General features: G+C 36.5%; 1 protein-coding gene across 1 annotated transcript in view; it reads right to left on the minus strand.

Annotated features, from left to right (window-relative positions):
• Window positions 1-23,537, minus strand: part of ACTR3B (actin related protein 3B) — a 100,397-nt gene extending 76,860 nt beyond the window's left edge. The window contains exon 1 of the mRNA XM_036761879.1: window positions 23,206-23,537. Coding sequence (XP_036617774.1) covers window positions 23,206-23,249 — 44 coding nt within the window. The 5' untranslated portion in view covers window positions 23,250-23,537. The remainder of the gene's footprint in view (window positions 1-23,205) is intronic.
• Window positions 23,538-24,441: the final 904 nt, after the last annotated feature.

Genomic DNA, 24,441 nt, shown 5'->3' on the forward strand with positions numbered 1-24,441 from the left:
AGCTATGATCAAAAAGACAGCCTAGACATATTTCAAGAAATTATAAAGGAAAACCGCCCTGATATCTTAGATCCAAAGGGTAAAAGAGAAATTGAAAGAATCCACCAATCAACTCCAGAAAGAGATTCCCGAATGAAAACTCTCAGGAACATTAAGGTCAAATTCCAGAGTTCCCAGCTCAAGGAGAAAATATTGCAAGCAGACAGAAAGAAAGCATTCAACCATCATGGAGCCACAATCAGGATCACACAAGATTTAGCAGCTTCCACATTAAAGGAGCAGAGGGCTTGGGATATAATATTCTGAAAGGCAAAGGAGCTAGGATTACAATCATGAATAACCAACCCAGCAAAACTATAATCCTTCAGTTGGGGAAATGGATATTGAATAAAATAGAGGACTTTCAAGCCCTCCTAATGAAAAAAACAGAGCTGAATATAAAATGTAATATTCAAATACAAGATTCAGGAGAAGCATAAAACGGTAAGCATGAAAGAGAAATCATAAGGGACTCGATAAGGTTAAATTGTTTACGTTTACGTTTCTACGTGGGAAGATAATACTTGTACCCCCTAAGAACTTTACTATTATTGGGAAGTTAGAGGGACTCTACATAGACAGAGGGCATGGGAGTGAGTTAATCATGTTGGGATGATCAAAAAAAAAAAGATGGGCAAGAAAGAGTGATGCACTCGGAGAAGGGGGAAGGGAGAGAAAGAATGGGAAAAATTATCTCACATAAAAGAGGCATACCAGGAAGAATTTTTACAATGTAGGGAAAAAAACAGAAGGGGCAGGCAATATTTGAACTTCACTCTCATCTCAATTAGTTCAAAGAGAGAAGAATACATATACACACTCAACTGGGTATCCCTGTTATCTTACCAAACGGGGAAGTAGAAAAGGAAAGGAATAAGAGTCAGATTAGCTAACGTGACAGAACAGGAAAATGACAAATGCTGGAGGGATGTGGAAAAACAGGGACACTAATCCACTGCTGTTAGAGTTATGAACTAGTCCAACCATTCTGGACAACAATTTGGAACTATGCCCAAATGGCTATAAAGCTGTGTATATGCCCTTTAACCCAGCAATATCACTACTAGGTCTATATGCCAAAGAGATCAAAGAAAGAGGAAAAGGACTCATATGTACAAAAAAGATTTATAGTGGCTCTTTTTGTGGTAGTAAAGAATTAGAAATTGAGGGGATGCCCATCAATTGGGCAATGGCTGAACAAGTTGTGGTATATAATTGTGAAGGAATACTATTGTGCTATAAGAAATGATAAGCAGGATGGTTTCAGGAAAAACTCGAAGTCTTATATGAACCGACGCAAAGTGATGTGAACAGAACCAGGAGATCATCGTACAAAGTAACAGCAATGTTGTAACGATGACCAGTGAAAACCTTAGCTACTCTGATCCATACAATGATGTAAGACAATACCGAATGACTCATAATGAAAAATGCTATCCACCTCCAGAGAACTGATTAACTCTTGAGTGCAAACTGAAGCACAGTTTTTTCACTTTCTTCGTTTTTCTTGCTTTTTTGTAATATGGCTAACATGGAAATGTGTTTTGCATGATTTCAAATGTATAATTGATATCATATTGTTTACCTTACCAGTAGATAGGGAAGGGGCATGAGAGAGAGATCTGGAACTAAAAATGTTTTAAAAGAATAATATTATAAATAGTGATATAAATAAAATAATATATAATATTAAATATTTTCTGGAAAATAATGTAGGATTTTAACATGCACCTAATCATATATTAACACTAATTTTAAGAAACATATTTTTAAATTAAGCATTTATGTGCTTACTATGTGCCAGAAACTATGCATATGTATTTTAAATGGGCTATTCCAGCCACAGAAATGTAATTTCTTTTCTCAGTCACCCCAGCAGCTCTAACAAAAACTAAGTATTTGACTATTCTTACTCATGTATCACTAACACTTAAAAAATCACAACAATAATATTTGTGACGAAGGTTTTGTTTTTCTTTTTTTAATAGGAGAGAAGTGGAAATGAGAAAAAACAGATTTTTGTTAAGTGAAATAATTTTTTTTAATTGATGACAACATAATCCACATGCTATTTAGGAACAGCTGCTACAAATTCTAGCTTCTAGAACCAAAAGGATCATCCAAAATGACCATACAACTGGCCACTGAGTCACATAGCTGCTTTATGTTTAAGCACCCAGAGCAGGGCAAACATGTTCCATGACCGTGCTATAATAATATTGAAAATAACCATTTTTACAGTATTATCAATGCATTCAAATTATCTTTATTTACCCTTCCTTTCAAGACAAAAGCAAAAATGGCCTTGTTTAAAAGAGATAAACTGGGAAATTAAATTATGCCGGAAGGCATCATAGACACTTAACTAATGCACTAAATGTCATAGCATCTAAATATTAAACAAAAAGTTAGGGCAGGTAGGTGGCGCAGTGAGTAGAGCACCAACCCTGGAGTCAGGAGGACCTGAGTTCAAATCCAGTCTCAGACACTTGACACATTTACTAGCTGTGTGACCTTGGGCAAGTCACTTAACCCCAATTGCCCTGCCCTCCCCCAAAAAGCCCAAACAAAAACAAAAGAAAAGCTAAACAAGGGGCAGGGAGAGATAAAGAGTAAAACTATAACAGTGGTGAACTTCAAATACCCATTTCTAATGCAGACAATTCTAAAAGAAATAATAATAAACAAATACGTGAAGGATCTGAACAGAATTTTAGAAAACTTGAACATACCCGATCTCTAGTAGTCATTGAATGGGAAAAGAAAGACGTGTATTTATTTCCCAGCTCTGCAAGGCACATTTATAAAAACTGTACATATATCAAAGTATAAAAACCTCAAAATGCAGAAAAACAAAAATATCGAATATCCATTGCAAGCCACAATGCAACAAAAGTTATATTCAACAGGGAAGGAAATGTTGAAGAAAGTGTTAAAAATTAATCAGAGACTAAATAACTTAATCTTAAGGAATCTGTATGTCACAAATGAGAAAATCATCAGATAATTTTGTCAAAGAAAATGACAATAGTGAAGCATCAAATCAAAATGTGTAGGAAGAAATAAAAGCAGTTACTGGGGAAACTATATCTTTAAACATTTTCATCAAGAAAAGAAAGAACAATGAGCTGGACAAGCAACTGAAAATATAAGAAAACTAACAAATGTCAAAACCCAATTAAACACTAAAATAAAAATTCTGAAAATCAAAAAATATATCAAAATTGAGATTTTTTTTTTAAGTTAGCAAGGTTTTGGAGGGGGGGGTAGCTGGGAGTCAAAAAGATAATAAACCATAAGATAATTTGATTCTTTTAAATAAAAAACTAAATTATGAGTATCAAAAAATGAAAAAGAATTCACAATGAAAAAAAATGATTAGAAACTATTTTGCACAGCCATATGCCAAGAAAACTGACAACTTAAAAATTAAATAGATGACTAGTTACAAAAATATAAAATGCCCAGGTTACCAGAAAAAGAAATAGATAATTTATTTAATTCAATCTCAGAATAAGAAATTGAACAAGCCATAAGTGAATTCCTAAAGAAAAACCCTAAGTCCAGATGGATTTATAAGGAAATTCTCTCTTAACATTCAAAGAAAAATTAACTCTAATATTACATAAACTGCAAAAACAGTAAAAGGAAGGATCCTACCTATAGTCTTGATACCTAAACAAGGGAGTCAAAATAGAGAAAGAAAACCAGAGCTCAATATTCCTAATTAAATGTAATATGAAGAATTTTTAGCAAAGCGACTGCAGCAACAAATCAAAAGATCATATATTTCCAGGTTGGCTTTATCCCAGGAATGTGGGGCTAATTCCCTATTAAGAACACTATGAACATAACAGATTATATTGATAACAGAAACAACAAAAATCATATGAATAGAGCAACAGAAGTGGAAAAAACTTTTGAAAAAGTACAACACCCATTTGTTTTTAAATAGAAACTAGAAAACATAAGGGTGATAAAAATAATAATAGCAGCTAACATTTAGTTATATATGGTGTTTTAAGTATTACAAAGTGCTTTACAAATATTATCTTATTTGATCCATGCAACACCCCCTGGCAGATAGATGCTATTATTCTCCCTATTTTACAAAAGAAGAATCTGAGGCACAAAGTAATTATTTCTAAATCACACAACTAGTAAATGTCTGAAGCTGCGTTTGAGCCCAAGACTTCCTTATTCAAAGTCCAATATTCTACCCATTTTATCACCTAGCTACCTTTTTCTTACTATCATAAGTAATACTTATCTAAAGCCAAAAATCAGTATTATACATAATAGATGCCCTTCCAATACGATCAGGGAAAAATTAAGGGTATCTACTATCACCACTATGTGATATAAATTCTATCACCACTAGTGACAGAAATGCTAGCAAGAGAAATACAAGAAAAAAGAAATTGAGGGAATAAGCATAGTCAAAGAAGAATCACTTTTTGCAAATAATACAGAGCACTAGAGAGTCAATTAAAAATTAATTTAAACATCAACAAAGTTGCAGGATATAAAATACAGCCACAAAAATCATCACCATTTCTATACGTTACCAGTAAAACTCTGTAGGAAGAGATAGAGAAATTCCGTTTAAAATAACCAAAGAATGTATAAAATACTTAGGAGCCTACCTACCAAGACAAAAAACGATATAAGTAGAACTAAAAATCACCTTCTAAAGCATTAGACAACTATGCATTATTCAAGGTAGGCTAAGCCAATATAAACATGAAAATAACATCTAAATCCAGATGACTCCAGAGGAGAAAGTGAGGCTGGTGACTTTACACAACCCTCCCTCACTTAAATCCAATTCACTTGCATGTCATGGAATCACCTGACGTCATGGTCTTCTTCCAGAATGAAGGACAAACAACAATGAGAACTTTCCCTATTCAATGACATATCAATCAAAATACCAAAAGATGATTTTATAGAAATTGAAAAAACAATAGTAACAAAATTCAACTGGAGGAACAAAAAGTCAAAAATTTCAAAGGAAATAATGAAAAAAAAAGTGCGAGAAGCCTCATAGTACCAGATCCCAAACTATACTACAAAATAATAATCAATAAAAGACTTTGGACCTGTTTAAGATACAGAGCTGTCTATCAGTGAAATAGATTAGGTACACGACATGCAGAGTCATACAATACAGATACATACATGCAGATAAACTCAAAAAAACCCAGCTAATGAAGAGATTTTTTTCAATACTCAGCATTTGCCAAAATCTCAGAAAACTGGAAAGCAGTTTTCAACATCTCACACTACACACCAAGAAAGATTCCAAATGCGTATATGACTCAAACATAAAGAATGACATCATAAATTAGACAAGTAAAGAAGAAATTACCTTTCAGATGATAGAGAGGTATTCGGGACCAAACAAGGACAGAAAAGGTCATGCAAGATAAAATGGGTAATTATGACTATATAAAATTTAAAGGGCTTTGTACAAACAAAAAAATTAATAAAATTTAGAAAGGAAAGATTTCACTGGAGAAAAAATATTTGAAATGTTTCTCTTACAAGTCTCATTTGCAAGACTGAATAACTGATTCAAACGTATAACAATGAGTGTCATTCCCCAAATGATAAATGGTCGAAGCCTATGGGCAGGCAATTCTCAAAGGTGGTTTTCAAAGGAAGAAATAAAAACTATAAAGAATCATATAAAAAAATGCTACAAATCACTAATAATTAGGTATATGCAAATTAATGTAATGTAATTCTGAGATCCTATCTCATATCCATCATATTGACAAAATGACAAAAAAAGAGAATGCCAAATATTAGAGGGTATAACAAAAAAAAAGATATATTAATACATTGTTGGTGATGCTATGAATTGATCCGACCATTCCAGAAAGCAATTTGAAACTGTGCCCCCACAAGTTACTAAACTATGCATGCACTTTGACACCATACCACTACCAAGTACAACCATTTCTTTTATACTGCCTTGTAAAATTCCCTTTCTCTTTTAAGTGAGTACTTTGACCTTGCCATTCGTTTTGCTTACGCTACTTCAATCTAGTTATTCCCACAGGCTCTCTCCCTCTCTCTCTCCTTGTTTTGCCTATTCTATCTCAGATTCTTTTAACATAAATTGTCAACTAAATAAAAACAATCTATTTCCCCCATTCTCTTGTCCCTCCTTTCCCCATCTCCGGTATCTTCCTCTCGCTCTCCCCTAACCCACACTCCTTCTTCCCCTTCCTGAAAAATTACAGGAATTTTAATTCCTTTACAAATCACCAACAAACTCGGTAGGGGTACATCACCAATTCCCCAGTCCCCTCCGCCTCTTTCTCTACTCATGTAACATCTCACTCCACTATTCCCTCTAACAAAAGATACTGATTCACATCTTTAGGATCAGGGATTTCGTTTAAAGTGCATCAAATTCAACTCTTACATCTCCCCTTCCAAACTCTTTAAAATCTCCTTTCAATCTTCAGTCCCTTAGGTTCTTTTTATCCTTTGATGATTCCTCTTCCCCACTCTCCCCCCAATCGATCTTAAAGCAATAACCTATAAACATGAATTGATTTCATTAGTCTTTCTTTGATAATTGTACTTATTAATCCTACCCCAGAGTAAGGGAGGAAATAAGAGAAGAGAATTGGGTCAGTTCTACCTGACTTTCCTGTCTCCTTTCCATTAGGCTCAGTACTCTGTTCCCTCTTAGACTATGGCTCTAAAGTACCATATGAACAAGCAGCCTTGCCCAATCCTCCATCCCTCCCCTTCTCCGTTCCTTGAAGTGGCTGAGCAGAATCAGCATTTGTGGTTTCCTCATAGGAGAAAAATAATAATGAGACTTATAGGCAGTTACTTGGCCTGGGGTACCCTATGGCCAGACCTCCAGGTCCAATCTTTGAGGTCTGTTTTGTGTTCACTGAAGGAGGGGCAAAGAACCAGTTGGAGCTGGGGATAAAGACACTGACAGCTCTAAGTACTAAAGTTAAAGTAAACAGGGCTTCACCTTGTGATAGGGCAAGAGAGGGGGTTTCCTAGTTTTAATTACTCAATGGAGATAGGAACTGGATCAGAAATTTCAGGATTAGAGTGGCCTAAAATATTAGGAGGTTAGTGACTTATCCAAGGTCATACAGTTAGCATGTGTCAGACATGGAACTTGAACACAAGTCTTCCTGGTTCTGAAGACAGCTTTATAACCATTACTCCACACTTCCTCTCTGATGCATAATTACTCTATATTTTGAGCATAATTAATTTTTTTGTGTTTCCAGGTCGAGAAGATTTATAAAAGTGACTATTGAAACACCCTACTCATCATATTTCTGTCACTGAATTCTTGAGATTTTGCAGTGTTCTCAATTGCTGAATAAAGTTTAATTAGGTTACTGGTTCAATATTGCTCATATGTATTACCCACTTCTCCACTCCCACTGCAACTACTGTAGCTCAAGCCTTCCCCTTTCCTGACAATAGGCAATAGGAGCTTTCTGACCGGCCTTCCTGCTTCCAGTCTACCCCCATTTCCAAATGATCATTGCCATCACTGATAACCTGGTTTCACTGATCCTTCCTAAAGAAAGAGGGTATCAAGGTTGTTTATCATACAAATTCTCCCAAACAGTAATCCTATAAGCAATTCCTGACAGGAAAAATGAAAAACTGGGGCTAAAGTCAATAAGGCACAGAAAGCCTAGACACTATTTTAAACATCTTATTAGAAATCCAGGGTGGAAAAATGTGAGCTAGAAGTTTTAAAGTATCACTTCACTCCTTTCACAGATAAATGATTTCAATGATGCAGGTAATGCATATGGCAAAGAATTGGAAAGAGGGGACGTTCATCACCTGCGAAATGGCTGAACAAGTTACAGGATATGAATGTGATGAAATACTATTGTGTCCTATAAGAAATGATGAAGGGGATAGTTTCAGTAAAACCTGGGAAGACTTGTATGAAGTAATTCAAAGTAAAATGAACAGAACAAGGAAAATAATTTATACAATAACAGCAATATTGTAAAGATAATCAACTATGAAAGACTTAACTCTGACCAACGACAGTTCCAAAGGACTCACAATGAAACATACTATCTCTCTCCAGACTCAGATTGCAGACTGAAGCATATTTTCTTCTCTGTCTTTCTTCTCCTTTATTTTTTGTTTTGGACATGGCTAATGCAAGAATTTATTTTGCATAAATATATATATATATATATACATGTAATAGATTTGGATTTTCTTGCCTTCTCAATGGGGTGGGGGGAGATAATTCAGAACTAAAAATAAAAGGTTGTTTTTTTAAATTAATGTGTTGCAACCTACTTATTGCCACTATTCAAAAGAAAATGGATAACCACTCAAGTTAAAAGGACTCTGTTAAGGAGAGAAGGAAGGAGGGTTGTACTCTTTCAAAAAACTGAATGACAGCTCAAGTGAAAAGAGGAAAGCTCCAAACGTCTAGAACAGGTCAGGTGCAAACTAGAAATGTGGCAGGCTAAACAAGAATGACAATTCTTGTAAAATGACACAAAAATTATGAGCAGTTACTTACATATATTGAAAATGAAAGCCAGTAAAAGAAGCAATGGTATAGAATTATCTCAGCATAAGACTGTTAGATTAAAAGTTTGCAGAGCGTGAGTATAACCGAAGCTGTTATAACTGTAAAAGGTCCTGGGTCATGAAGTATTTAAGGAATCATAGAGATTAAAAGGATAATTTTTGTTAATTTTTTTGTGTAAAAGGTTATACAGATCAGGGTCAGGATGGGTAAAGACTTTGGAAGGAAAGAGAAAACTCAGAAGAAAAAAAAATTATTTTCAGTAATGGTTCCTAGTCACGATTGCCTGTAAGCCTCAACTAGACTGCAAAATTCTTAAAAACAGAGTTCAGGTCTAGTTTCATCTTTGTATATCCCAGTGCCTAACATAAAGCCTTGTACATACTAGGCACTTGTCTGAATAACTTAATTTTAAAATTTCTGTTTTTGTAGTACCCATGTTAAAATCCAGGTTTTTCAAAACTATAAATGTGACATGACTATTTGCTTTACAAAAGGATTCAGACGCAAGATTACCTTCAATAACAAAATCCTTTTGGCACATTTAGAATTATTCCCTTTATTTTAAAAAATCTATTCAAGAACTTGTTAGGGACATAGCAATTGTATAAATAGGATCTAAATTCACAAGGGAACTTAATTTCTATTAATCATTATTTTTCCATAGCTATAGGAATGAAAGATTTTCGGAGTTGTATTAATATTATGTAGTCACATGCTATTAAACAATTCCATCTGCCACAGAAAAATTGCTAAAACACTACAATTTTAAGCCAAAGAAAGGTTAAGGAACCATTTACTACCTTAGATTACATAGAAAGCTCTCATCAGTTAGTCTACAATACTACTACTATCTAAGTGCGAAGTTCTCAAGATTTTTTTTTAAAAAGCTTGTTTCCTTACTAAGACTTTATTATGACTATTCAAGTGGTTTTTTCTTATACAAAATCTTTAAATATGTTTGAACTAAAGTCCTCTGTAGCTATTATATTTCAAAAAATAAATGCCTAACATAGTCAATTTTTAACTACTATCTTCAGGATAAGATGCCAATGCTATACTTCAGTTACTACATAAAACAGGGCTGTCCAACCTTAGGTTCTATCTTAGGACTGCATTAAAATAAAATAATTATTCGAGGGCTGCACCCAGAATAAAAAATATAGTACTCTAATAGAAAGTGGGGGAACACCCATCATCAGTACAACAGGCAAAGGCGGGAAGTGCAAAAGCAAACACAAAACAACAAAGCAACAACACAACAGTATAAAGTTAAGTGCATACTGACTGGTCTGCATCGTACAGACTGAACGCATCGTACAGACTGAATGCATCCCACAGATGGACTGAAAATTCCAGGCAATATGTTCTGTCCAAAATACTACTTAAAAACACCAAAGAAAATTAACATCAATGAGATTATTTATTAGTGATGGAATTTTAAAAATCTAATATGCATTCCATGCAAATTATTATTTTTTTTCGCTCATGAAAATTAAAACCCATAGGTGGGCCGCATAAAATCACACTGCGGGCCACATGCAGGCCATATTTTGGACAGCCCTTATATAAAGATGCGAGCTTCCATTCTGACACATTAACATATTTCCAAAATTTTCCAAAGTTCTGATTAGAGGACCTACAAAACTGATTCTTTCAAGAAACTGACTGCGATCAAAATTATAAAAATACTAAAAGTGTTATGATGAAGTATACAAGAATGTGGCAAAGCTCAATTAGAAAGTTCAAGCAATGCTTTTAAGAGTTTCAAAAAGGAGTCATGGGGCAGCTAGGTGGCACAGTGAGTAGAGCACCAGCACTGAAGTCAGGAGGACCTGAGTGCAAATGCGGCCTCAGACATTTGACACACTTACTAGCTGTGTGACCTTCGGCAAGTCACTTAACCCTGCAAAAAAAAAATTTAAAAAAATTAAAATTAAATTTAAAAAAAAGAAGAGAAAATAAAGGAGTCATGTATACTAAATGGATTTTCAAGGTTAGTTTTATTTCACAGACAGCTATGCACAAACTTAAAGGCATTATTTGCAACAGTTTTGTCAGACTAATTAAAACAGTTAAAACAAGGTTAGTTTCATTTCTCACAAATCAAACCTTACAAATTTTTAAAAAAACATTTACAACAGTTTTGTTAGACCAAGGAAAGAAAGGAGATTGGCAGAACAATCAAGAGGGGAATTGTGGGCCACACAAGAAAACTAACATATACAAATCTATTAACTGAAAACTAAAAGCACAAACCCAATAAAGGCAATGCAGAGAGAACTTCATTTTGATGCTCAGATATATCTATGATATCATTGGCATTAGGTAGTTCTACCAGCCAAGACTAAAATTTCTCCTTAGAAGTTCTCCTTGTCTGGGTTTTTAGTAAATTTTCAAAAGAGGATAAACTCAAATGTTCTGAAATACTTTAGGGATTGTTGAAGATGTTTTGGTTTGTTCTTTTTTAAATCTGAATGGTACCAGTGTAGCAATGGGGCTGTCTGTCTACTACCTCTATCTTTGCTACACAAATTGGTCTGCCTCCTTTTCTGGTTATACTTGTCTTTGATTCACCCTTTTTACCCTTTCTTACACAAAAGTCATCATTAGTAATATGCCACAGCTTACTTAGAGCCACCATTACATTTTTCTCATGCACTTCAGGTCAATCTGAAATTTTTAACTTAATAAAACTAATCACCATCAACTAACAAACATTCAGTCCTTTGGCATTTAACAAGGTAGAACCAAATGAATGATAAGCAAACCAAAGCATTCTGTGTGTCTCCCCTTTTGGGAGTGTCTGAACTTTAACTACCTCTGGCATTTTCTTCATTCTTATGTAAAATACATAGTTACAGACAATGTGTATAGAGTTCTGGTTCTGCTGATCTCACTTTGCAGCATTTTATTTTCTTCTATCCCCCAGGTTTTATCATTCTTTATGACACTATAATATTCTATTACATTATTATACCATAATTTTTTCAACCTTTTTCCAAATGCTGGATATTTAGCCTGTTTCCTTTTTCACCATCATAAATAGGATAGCCATGTCTGCATAGATCCTACGGTGGAAGAAATATCACAACCCCTCTCTCCCAGGCAATCTAAGTTAGTTTGTTTTTGTTTTTGTTTTTTTTTCCTTAATACAGGCCTGGGCTGCTGACTTCACTTCCTGGTCATCTGAATTAAAAAAAAAAAAAGCCACAAGGAGCTCCAGGTACTGTGGTCTCCTTGATGAATACATATCCTTGTTGAATATCTTTCTGCTATGATTAATTGCTGAATGATTCATCAGGGTCTCTATCTGTTCAATATTGAACATAAACTACCAGGGGGCTGACCTGAATCAGGATCAGACCGCACATGTTCTTCTTTCCTTTTATGGTATTTTAAACAATAGAATCATTGGATCCAAAAGGATAACCAGATTTTTAAATTACTGCAAATAGCTCTATTGCTCTCCAAAATATTCATGCCTATGTAAAGTCCCAACAACAAAGAATTCCTTGGATTTTTTACATTTATCATTTCTAATAGCACCTAACATTGATTTTAGCTTAGAAAGCACTATGTAGGCATGTATATATGCATAATATGCCATACTTTATCTTCCATTCTTCAAATTTTGGACACATAGGTTGTTTTTAATGTTTTGCTATTACAAATAATGAAGCTATGAACATTTATTTGTATACAGATAAGTGCATGTCTCACTCTTTTTTTTTTTTTGTTCATTTTGTTCTGTTTTTGGATGGAGTCCTAGAAATGGAATCAAGCTCAAAAGGTGTGATGTCTTGTGACATTATCTATTGCTTTCCAAAGTTTGTAGCAGTCTACAGTTACACCAACAATTGATTAAAGTGCCTGTTTCCCTTGCAGCCCCACTGACATGGGGTTTTATAATTCTTCCTTAATAATTTTGGTAATTTTAGTGAGTATCAAGGTGGCATCTTAAGGTAGTACTGAATTGCATTCATCTGATGAGAAAGTCTGCACATCTTTTTATATGGTTATTAGTAGTCTGTATGTCTTTCATCATAAATTGTTTGCGTCCTTCAATTACTGCTCCACCAGGGAATATGTATCACTAGCCTCATAGATCATTATCATGATACAAGAGAAAGGGCATAAGAACTTGAATTCATATCCCAATTCTTCTACTTACTGCCTGTGTGACCTTGAGTAAGTCACTCAACTTCTCTGGTCCTTAGTTTCCTCATCTGTAAAAAGAGGGATTTGGAACTGATGACTTCTAAAGTCCCTTCTAGTTTTAAATCTATAAGCCTATGCGATGTGCATTAGTTATTTATGGATTCTAGCTATTTGATATATTTATTCCAGGTATTTTTCCCAACAAATTTCTTTTCTTTCAATTTTTTTAACTTATTTAATATATTTAGTTTTCAGCATTGATTTTCACAAGAGTCTGAATTACAAATTTTTTCCCCATCTCTACCCTCCCCCCACTCCAAGATGGCGGATACTCTGGTTGCCCCATTCCCCAGTCAGCCCTCCCTTCTGTCACCCCACTCCCCTCCCAACCCCCTTTCCCTTCTTCTCTTGTAGGGCAAGATAAATTTCTATGCCCCATTGCCTGTGTATCTTATTTCCTAGTTGCATGAAAAAATGGGGTTTTTTTGTTCTTGTTTTTGAACATCTGTTTTTAAAACTTTGAGTTCCAAATTCTCTCTCCTCTTCCCTCCCCACCCACCCTCCCTAAAAAGGCAAGCAATTCAACATAGGCTACACGCGTATCATTATGTAAAATCCTTCCACAATACTCATGTTGTGAAAGATTAACTATGTTTTGCTCCTTCCTAACCTATCCCCCTTTACTGAATTTTCTCCCTTGACCCTGTCCCTTTTCGAAAGTGTTTGTTTTTGATTACCTCCTCCCCCCATCTGCCCTCCCTTCTATCATCCCCCATTTTTTATCTTCTTCCTCTTTCTTTCCTGTGGGGTAAGATACCTAATTGAGTATGTATGGTATTCCCTCCTCAGGGCAAATTTGATGAGAGCAAGATTCACTCATTCCCTCCTCACCTGCCCTCTCTCCTCCTCCCACAGAACTGCTTCCTCTTGCCACCTTTGTGCGAGATAATCCACCCCATTCTATCTCTCCCGATCTCCCTCTCTCAATATATTCCTCTCTCATCCCTTAATTTGATTTTATTTTAGATATCTTCCCTTCATATTCAACTCACCCTGTGCCCTTTGTGTGTGTGTGTGTGTGTGTGTATACCTACATATATACATACATACACACACATATGTGTGTGTGTATATATATATATATATGTATGTATACACACATATATATGTGTATATTCCTTCCAGCTACTATGATATTGAGGTCTCATGAATCATACACATCATCTTTCTATGTAGGAATGTAAACAAAACAGTTCAACTTTAGTAAGTCCCTTATGATTTCTCTTTCTTGTTTACCTTTTCATGCTTCTCTTGATTCTTGGGTTTGAAAGTCAGATTTTCTATTCAGCTCTGGTCTTTTCACTGAGAAAGCTTGAAAGTCCTCTATTTTATTGAAAATCCATAGTTTGCCTTGGAGCATGATACTCAGTTTTTCTGGGTAGGTGATTCTTGGTTTTAATCCTAGCTCCATTGACCTCCGGAATATCGTATTCTAAGCCCTTCAGTCCCTTAATGTGGAAGCTGCCAGATCCTGTGTTATCCTGATTGTATTTCCACAATATTCAAATTGTTTCTTTCTGGCTGCTTGCAGTATTTTCTCCTTGATCTGGGACCTCTGGAATTTGGCAACAACATTTTCTTTTTGGGATCTACTTGAGGAGGCGATCGGTGGATTCTTTCAATTTCTACTTTACCCTCTGCCTCTACAATATCAGGGCAATTCTGCTTGATAATTTCTTGAAAGGCTCTTTTTTTGATCATGGCTTTCAGGTAATCCAATAATTTTTAAATTATCTCTCCTGGATCTATTTTCTAGGTCAGTGGTTTTTCCAATGAGATATTTGACATTGTCTTCAATTTTTTCATTCCTTTGGTTCTGTTTTATAATTGATTTCTCATAAAGTCACTAGCTTCCACTTGCTCCAATATCATTTTTAAGGTAGTATTTTCTTCAGTGGTCTTTTGGACCTCCTTTTCCATTTGGCTAATTCTGCCTTTCAAGGCATTCTTCTCCTCATTGGCTTTTTGGAGCTCTTTTGCCATTTGAGTTAGTCTATTTTTTAAGGTGTTGTTTTCTTCAATATTTTTTTCAGTATTTTTTTGGGGGCTCCTTTAGCAACTCATTGACTTGTTTTTCATAGTTTTCTTGCATCATTCTCATTTCTCGTCCCAATTTTTCCTCTACTTCTCTAACTTGCTTTTCCAAATCCTTTTTGAGCTCTTCCATGGCCTGAGACCAGTTCATGTTTTTCTTGGAGGCTTTTGGTGTAGTCTCTTGCACTTTGTTGACTTCTTCAGGCCATATGTTTTGGTCTTCTTTGTCACCAATGAAAGATTCCAAAGTCTGAGACTGAATCTGGGTGCGTTTTCGCTGCCTGGCCATGTTCCCAGCCAACTTACTTGACCCTTGAGTTTTTTGTCGGGGTATGACTCCTTGTAGAGCAAAGAGTACTTTGTTCCAAGCTTGAGGGGATGTGCCGTTGATTTCAGAGCTATTTCTATATAGCCAGCTCTGCCGCCCCAGCACTCCTCCTTCCTCAAGAACCACCAACCCGGACCTGACACAAATCTTCAGCAGGCTCTGCACTCCTGCTCTGATCCGCCACTTAATTCCTCCCATCACGTGGGCCTGGGGCCAGAAGTAACTGCAGCTATAATTCTGTAGCTGCACCTCCCCCGCTGCCCCTGGGGCGGTGGCTGAACTGCAAACTCCGTCCTCCGCAGCTTTTCCCACTAACCTTCTCTGTTGTCTTTGGTGTTTGTGGGTTGAGAAGTCTGGTAATTGCCGCAGCTCACTGATTCAGGGTGCTAGGGCCTATCCTGCCCAGCTCCTGGTCTGGTTCGTCCTGCTGCCTCCCACGCTGAGCTCTGCTTCCCTCCACTCCATGCATGATAGACCTCATCCAGTGACTATGCAGGCTGTCCTGGGCTGGATCCCTGCTTCCCTCTGCTATTTTGTGGGTTCTGCAGTTCTAGAATTTGTTCAGAGCCATTTTTTATAGGTTTTTGGAGGGACGTGGTGGGGAGCTCACACAAGTCCCTGCTTTCCAGCCTCCATCTTTTCTTTCAATTTTAAACATGATTTTTGTTTATATGATCAAAATTAAATATTGTCTCCAATAACTTCTATTTTTGATTGATAAAAACTTTGCCTTTTCATAGTTGAGAAAAAATATGTTATTTCCCTTTCCATTTTTATGATTTAAAAAATACTTAACTACTTATGTACTCATCTATGACTCATCTACTATTGCAGCCATTATTTAAAATGTTCTGTGAAGCATAATAGTGTAGGGTATGGTAGAAGATGTGAATCCAAACCCATTTTTTCCAATCCAGTTTTCCCAGTAATTTTTATTAAAGATTTTATTACCAGGTTTGTGAGTATGGGTCACTACACCAATCCTTTATATTAAACATCACTACACTAATCCTTTATGTTGCTTGAATTCTATTTCTAACAAGAAATTAGATACGGATTTTTGCTTAGAATTTTAGCTTAGAAAGTACTATGTAGCTCCTCCTCACTCTATCTAACTCTTGGCCCAGCTGACTGTTTATCTGCAACACCAGGATAAGATACACGGAGGCAGCAACAAGTGGTAGTAGGAAGAACAATGGATTTGGAAACAGAAAACTCAGTTCAAATTCTAACTATTACTACTTAGGAAAAATGTAAGAACTCAGAAAACCATTTAGCATTTCAAGGCCTTACCTTTCTCATCTATAAAATAAGAAGGTTAGATGAGGTAATTTTAAGATTTCCACTAGTTCTAAATCCTACAATCATTGCCCTGAAATTATATCTCGTTTTATCTATTCATGGAGTAACTCAGTGCACTATCTCGCCACATTTCATGGTCTAGAAAAATGTGTTTTTATTCACTTTGTTTTCTCCAATTTGAAATATTATAAACCAGAAATGAACAGTGTGGTTTTTGTTAGTTGGGTTTTTTTTTCAATTTTGTGTAGAAGAGGATGGCTATGGGAGGGGTACTAGCAATAGAACTGTCCTGACCCTGATCTTCCACATCCTAAAATAATAAGGAAGGAAAATGATATGATAACACATGCAATAAAATAGAAGGAAGGCCAGAAAGAATGAGAAACCTTTAAAAGTATTGTTTTGAATTCATTATTATTCAAAAAGAAATTCAAGCTAACCACATTTGTTCCATGTATAATCCTCTTTTTCTATTTTATGTTGTATATAAAATGTTCATTTCATTTTGTGTTTGTGATTTTCAAAATTAAAAAAAAAATCAAATATCAAAAAAGAGACATATTATAAACCAATTTCTTCTTAATAATTATGGATATTATTGAAGAAGAGCTTTGTGGCTATTTCAAGGGCTTAAAACAATTACTATGAAGTCATCTGTTAACAGGAACATTTGGAGAATATTCACAGAGATAAGGAATTCTTTACTTGGACTCTGCACAGGACATCTTCAATAATATCAATGAATAGCTTTGGTAAACATAATGAATCCTGCATGACTCACTTTATGTTACTATTCAGGGGCTCAATGAAGATAATTATCTCTATGGCATAGGAGAAAACTGCCTGAACATAAGCTTTTAGAGCTCTACTTTGTTTTACTTTAATTTTTTTAAAGCAACTAAACACAGAAAAAGCAGGATCTTATATTTTCTACGCTTCTGAGTGAGTTCCATGATTGTAGAGAGGTGGTCTGCTGCAGAAAATCATCTTTCAAAAACCTATTATTTTCTCATGCTTTCAAGAATATTCTCATGCAGAGAACATTTCCACATAAAGATCTCAATAAGGCAAGGACAGGAGATAGGTGAGTCAGTAGTGACCGTAGAACACCTTTCCACCATCAAGGCAACTGGAAAGAACAAAACCAGAACAAATGATCATAACAGGTAGGAAAAATCCTAACTGGCATCAGAAAGATTGAGGGTGAAATGAAATCACACAAAGGGGAAAGAAGAAAAAAAGGACACTGGAACATTTGAGGCTAAAAAGTTAGTTTAAGATTACTCTCAAAGAGCTCTAGAGCAAGTTCCAGTGAAAAGAAACTACTTGTACTTTAAGGGGTGATGATGCGGGTCCACTGAAATTATCCAATATGAAATCATACAGTAGTCAAATGAAGAGGAGATTTGTAGTGATAGCTGGTGACTCCCAGTTTAAGGGGATTTAGGTAACTATGTATCATCAAGATAATAAAAGAGAAGTCTGTTGCCTTCTTGGGGAAATATATACATACTTAACAGGGAACTCCTCAAGATATGTAAAGCAAATTATTACTATATATTGCTGATAATTGACATGGCACAATTGAGTCTGCCTTCTGAATCCAGAAAGTATTGCTAAAAATTATAGTGTTGGGTAAGAAACGTGAACATAAAGTAGGTTTTCATCATTGCTGCCCATCAAAAGCAAGAGCTTCAGATGCAAAAGGCAGATCTCAAAGTTAACAACTCCTTAGAAAGATGGGGTATAAAAAGGGATATGAATTTCTGGACCATTGCTACAAACACAGTAATGATTAACCTCTATCCTAGGTTAGCATGCCAGTATAATAATAAATAATATATGTACTATATATAATATATAATAAAGGCCAGTAAAACAGCATTGACTTGTCTTTTAAATCTAATCAAAAGGGTTTTAACCTGAAATTGAAAGGGGGGCGGGTGGTAGGGCAGGGGAAAGAACACACAAAGAGACAGAGAGAGGAGAGACAGAAAACCTATAGCCAAAAATCTAAATACCATAAACCAGGGGTTCTAAATCTGGGATCTATGAACTTTTTTTTAAAAATGTTTTGATTATTGTATTTTAATATAATTTTGATTTCATTTGTAATTCTATATATGTTATGAATTTTAAAACATTATTCTGAGACGGGGTCCATCAACCTCACCAGACTGCCAAAGGTGTTCATAATACAAAAAAAAAAGGTTAAGAACCACTACCATGAATTGTAACTATCATGTAAGAAAAAAACACACACACACAAATGTTCAGAACCAGGAAAATCAAGGAAAAGCAGGGGCAAAAACCCATGGCTTCCAGTGTCTACATAAAAATGTACAAAATATGTATAACATGAAAAATAAATTAAAGATCCACATTTGTATGCCAGTAAGGTGCCAAAAACTACCATTTAGGACTGCTACGTTCCATGCCTTCTCATCTTTAATCCACTTCCAGAACTAAGGAAGATAAATGCAGCAGATGTGGAAACAATGCCACTAGGTATATAAAACAATATTAGGCCCCCACTCCAACAGTGTGGCAATAGTTTGAGAGGTGCTGATAGTAACCTCTAATTCATTCCCTCCAATATTTTAACAGCCTTTTCCTACAATGCATCTTTAACAGCAGTAACGTGTTGATTCTTTAATTCTGCAATGTCAGGTGGATTATTCTGACTGCTGTCAACTCGACATTTATATAGAACTAGAATGCCTCCCACAACCATGTGCCTTAAACAGAAGGTAACTTGAAGTGAGTTCAAATAATTACTGTTCAGAAATTGAAAAGTAACTTCTTTAATATGACATGTAGCAATCAAGGTCAGTAAAAGAAAATGAATTGAATCAAGGAACAAGTAGCCATTCTGATGTAGTCATTAACACTAGAAGCATCAGAAGAGTCAATTGATACAAAAATTTAATTATAATTTTACTTTGAAATAAAAAATTTTCATTCTATCTCTATTTTCTTTTCCTTATGGATTTAAAAAAATGCACTGCATCAACTGACATAGACTGGTCCTTCAGACAATCTTAAATTCTTTCTAGTGTTAAATAAGAATTTACATATTAAACAAAAACATTAATATATTCTTTTACAGGGGTCTTTGATGTTGATGGTGAGCTGAAAAGATAACTGAGAAATCATTTGAACTCAATACATATATACATATACTCATGGTTCTTGGTTATCATTGCTCTCTTTCAATTAACCGTCCTCTAATCAACCTTTGTAAGATACAGTAAAACAATATTTTATCCTTGAACTCAAAGGCTGGGAAAAGGTCAAGTTGCCATACCAAATAAAGTGAAATAAAACTCACTCATCCTAGAAAAGTTAAAAAAGTTTTAGCCCCTTGGGAAACATAATGCTGGATGGGAATTCATAAAACACTAGTTACCAGAGCAGCGTTATCTATTTCAAACCTTCTGGGGAAAACTCTTGACATTATTACTTCTGGGCAATGGAATAATAACTATACCAGAAATAGCTTTATTTACTCATTGAAATAGTACATATCACATCTTAATTCTTTTTTTCCCCCAAAAAAGGAAGAAATGAACAGCACAGTTTGGGAATATGAAGCAATTAAATAGAAACTATTTCTCCAATATTAACATGCATTGTCCCCCCAAAAAAATTCAAATATTGATAATTTACTTTATCTCTACCAAAAAAATTGAAAGTAGATACTTAACAAGAAATTAAGACATGAAAGGTCTAGCTTTATTGTTATCTTCCAGAAATGGTTTACAATGAAACAAATATTAAAAATCCAAAAATATAATCAAAGTTCTCAAAAACAGATGCTAAACTGTTATTTTAAAGATCTTTTTCTATAATCTTCACTCTTTCACTCTGAACACTGAGGAAAACAACATTCCAAGGGAAAGAAAAAGAAAGAGGAAGCCAACAATTTCTTCCCAGGAGTTTTAACAATACTGACCTGTGCTTCAGTTTTGCACACCAAATTAACTTCTGAATGAAAACCTATAAAAACTCCCAATACACAGTATTTCAGGGATAACTGTTAGCATAGAAAGTAATTATAAACACAAACACTAGTTTCAAAATCTAAAGGAAAGTATGGTCAAACTGAAATAAACTTGAAAATTTTACAAAAAACATATCCCCACAAAGTTGAAAGAAAATCAAAATCAAAAGGAATCAAGGCTGTAAAAAATATACTAAGAAAAATCTTGTGACAAACATGATTAAAAACTTCTTTAAAGTCTTTTAAATGTTTAATACCAGGCTATTTTGTTACATGCCTCATTCATATGTAAGAATATAAACTAGATGTAAACTATATGTATATAGGCTTGGTAATTTGAATATATTTATATTTGAATATGTATATGTGTATACATATATAATAATGTATATCTATACATAAATATATATATTAAAAAATCAAGAGGATGAGAATTTACTTTTAGCACTTCATCATCTGTCTAAAGCAGACTAACTCAGGCAACTAAAAGTACATGAATTCCTCAGAATTCAAATGAGTTGAGTTCTTATGAATTCAAATATAGAATCTTCTTCTTACCAGTACTATTTTAGGAGAAGTAATCACACTGAAAGTAAGAAAAAAAACTCTAATAAAAAAGAAGAACTTTCACAAATGTAGACTTTCCTAAAAATGGAATATGTCATTTTCACCCACTGCATTTTAAGGTCCCCAAAAGTGTTTTAAATAAATCTAAGACAGGAGCTCTGTAATAATTAACCTTTAGAGTATGTGGTTTTGGTATTGGACCAGAATAAGCTAGAGTATATTGTTTTAATATTTGAACAGAATGATGAGGTATGGGGAGGGCGGTGAAGAGTAGGGAATAGCTTGATATGTTTGTCACTGGAAGAGAAGTGGACACGAATTATCAGGAAATATGCGTGGTAGAAAGAACGCTGAATTTAGAGTCAAAATCTGCATTCAAATCCCAACTCTGCCACTATTACCTGTGTGACCTTAACTAAGTCACTTCTTGTTTCTTCATCTGCAAAAAGAAAGATTGTATTAGATGACCTTCAAGAACCCTTCCAGCACTAAATCTATTTAGAATCCTGGAGTTGGAGTAGGTTAGATGATTGTACTTCCCAAGGTGCCTTTAGTGATATGGAAGAAAGCAGAAACTGCAACTTGGTCCATAAAGGAAGGAAAGATAAGGGACAGAAGTAACACAAACAGTAGTGATTCACACTGCCTAATGAAAACTATGACCAGTAAATGGAAAACAATGAAATGATGATAGGAACATCATTCCTACACAATGAACGAACAGCCCTAGTGATGGATCATTGGATTTGAAGGCTGGAAAGAACTTTGGAGCTCTAATGCAACACCCCCAAAATTCGCAGATGAAGAAACTGAGGTCTAGGGAGGAAAATGACTTTCCAAGGTCAAAGAGGCAGTAAGTACCAGGGCTGGAACTCTAACTCAGGTTCACTGATTCCAAATACAGCACCTTCTCACCTTTTAACAAGATGAGAAAAGAATGAGGCTAAAAGACAAGGTCTCTTTATTCCAGAGGTTCTTAACCTTTTTTTCTGTCATGGACCACTTGAGCAGTTTAGTGAAATCTATGGACCCCTTCTCAGAATAATGTTTTAAAATGCATAAAATAACATACATATGATTACAAAGGAATCCAATTTTACTGGAAAACAGTAACCAAAATATTAAGAAAAAAAAAGTTCACAGGCTTCAGGTTAAGAATCCCTTCTTTAATCTTACTATTTGATCCATTAGGAGGTGGGACAAGGAATACAAAGCAGGCATGGTTAAATTGGGTACTATTTCATTACGTTTCTGATACGATAAATTTTTTCTCTCCACGTGGTCCAGTGAATTTCCATTTTCAGTGGCCACATGAGTAAAGCTTTGAATGGCATATATAAGTATTGGACTTTGAGGGGTAGGAGGGAAATAATTAAGTCCCTGAGTGAAAGGGAAGAGGATACAAAATTATAGGAGAGAGAAAGGTACTCTCATCCTTCCTCATGTGTTTAGGTAACTGGAAGGTATAAGATTATCGGGGATGGAAATGGGAGTAGAGAGGGATAAAGTTTGGGGGTTAGGGGATGGGGGCAGAAGATGAAAGAGAGGTAGTAATGAGGCAGAGAGGGAGATGAGGATAAGGACGGGAGTAGGAGGAAGGTGGGGATGAGATGGGGATGGGAGGGAGGGTGGGATGAAAATGGAAACAGATGAAGATGGGGATAGGGAAGGGAGCGAAGTGGCGATGGAGATGGGGGATTAGATATAGGGGCCACGTAGGGGGTGGGAAATGAGGATGAAGGATAGGAGGTGGGGATGGGGGTGGAAATAGAGTTGGGGATGGAGACTGGGGACAGGAGTTAGGAAAATAGGGGATGGAGGTGGAGGATGGGAGAGAGGTGAGGATGAGGACGGGGACCAGGATGGGGATGAGGATGAGGCCAGGCACGGAGATGAGGATGGGAATGAAAGGGGAATGGATGGGAGGAGTGGAAGGGAGACTGGGAGGGGATGGAGGTGGGGAGGGGGAGCGCTGGGAGGTGAGGGTCCTGCCCGCTCAGCTGACGCCTCAGGCTGCGGAGCTGGGGCGAAGGACAAGGGAAGGGTGTCGCCCAGTGATGGGAGTAGGGCCAGGTGAGGAATATGGAGAGCGAAGGGAGGCCGGGGTAGAGGCGCGGCCGAGGGTGGGAGAGGACGAGCGGCTCTTACCCGGTGCCACAGTCCACCACGCAGGGAGGCAGGTAGCTCGCCATGCTTGGCAGGCGTTGTCACCGCACGCACCTCGCCCCGCAACCGGGGAGCCAACCGCAGGCGCCGGTCCTACCTCTGCGGGGATCCCCGGCACGCTCCGGCGGCAAGCACAGCCTCCCCTCGGCCGACAGCCTCCGGGCTGCTGCCGGCCTCTACTCTGCCCGCCCCCTTCCCTCCCTTCCCCCCAGGGCCCAGCACCCCGAGCCGCCCCGCGCTGCCACAGGCGAGGCCGCACGGGAGCCCGGATGCACCCAGCTCGCGCCGGCATCACGTGACGCCCCACTCCGCCCCGTCCTTCCCCCAGCCGCCTGGAGGCGGGGCCCCGTGTGAAGCCCCCATGGCCATCTTCGTTGAGGGCAAGGAGGGTTCTTTGCCCGTAGCTTTCCTCTACTGATTTCTTGCTTGGGAAGGATGGGTGTTTATAGTAATGAAGGAAGCTTTTGTTTCAGGGTCGACGTTTCAGTCCTCAAAAAACACTGACATTTGCCTCCAAAATATACCCACCAAGGCCTCCTGTGTATTCCCACCCTTAATACCTCTTTTTGACTTAAGATAATGTAAGAGAGGGTCTGCCTTGAAATCCAATGCCTGGGTTCAAACCCTACCAGTAGCACGTGCTAGTTTTGTGGCCTCCCATTTACACTGTATATGTCTTGTATGGACATCTTGTATGGTGTTTACATGTTTTCCCCCTAACTCAAACCTGAGGTCAAGAGGAGGCGGCGTACTACTGCCTTTTCCATCTCCAGGACTTAGCCCAGGGCCTCCCACATAGTAAGTAAGCACTTAATAAAAGCATGTTGACTAACCACTTCATTTCTCAGTGAATTAAAAAACTTAAGATTAAACTACTTGAGTTGCCAATCTGCATCAGTGCAGGGAGTTTCTACACTGGGAATTCACTTATGAAATCATAGATCCTAATCCTAACCCCCACCTCCCAAAAAAAAGATTATTTTTAAAGTCTTTCTGAAGGAAAAGCAGTGTAGTAAAAAGAAATGGACATAGGAGAGATCTGGCTGAGCATGAATATGTCCTGCCACCTCTAAGTCACCAGCTCAGTATGCTTGGGTTTCCTCAACTGTAAAATGAGGGGCTTAGACTAGCTAGATGATTTCTAAGATTCCTAACAGTATTGATGGTGAATTCGAATTAATGCATGATACTACATAGGAAACCAGTACATAAAATATT

The sequence above is a fragment of the Trichosurus vulpecula genome, chromosome 5 (assembly GCF_011100635.1).
Source record: "Trichosurus vulpecula isolate mTriVul1 chromosome 5, mTriVul1.pri, whole genome shotgun sequence".
Lineage (NCBI taxonomy): Eukaryota > Metazoa > Chordata > Mammalia > Diprotodontia > Phalangeridae > Trichosurus > Trichosurus vulpecula.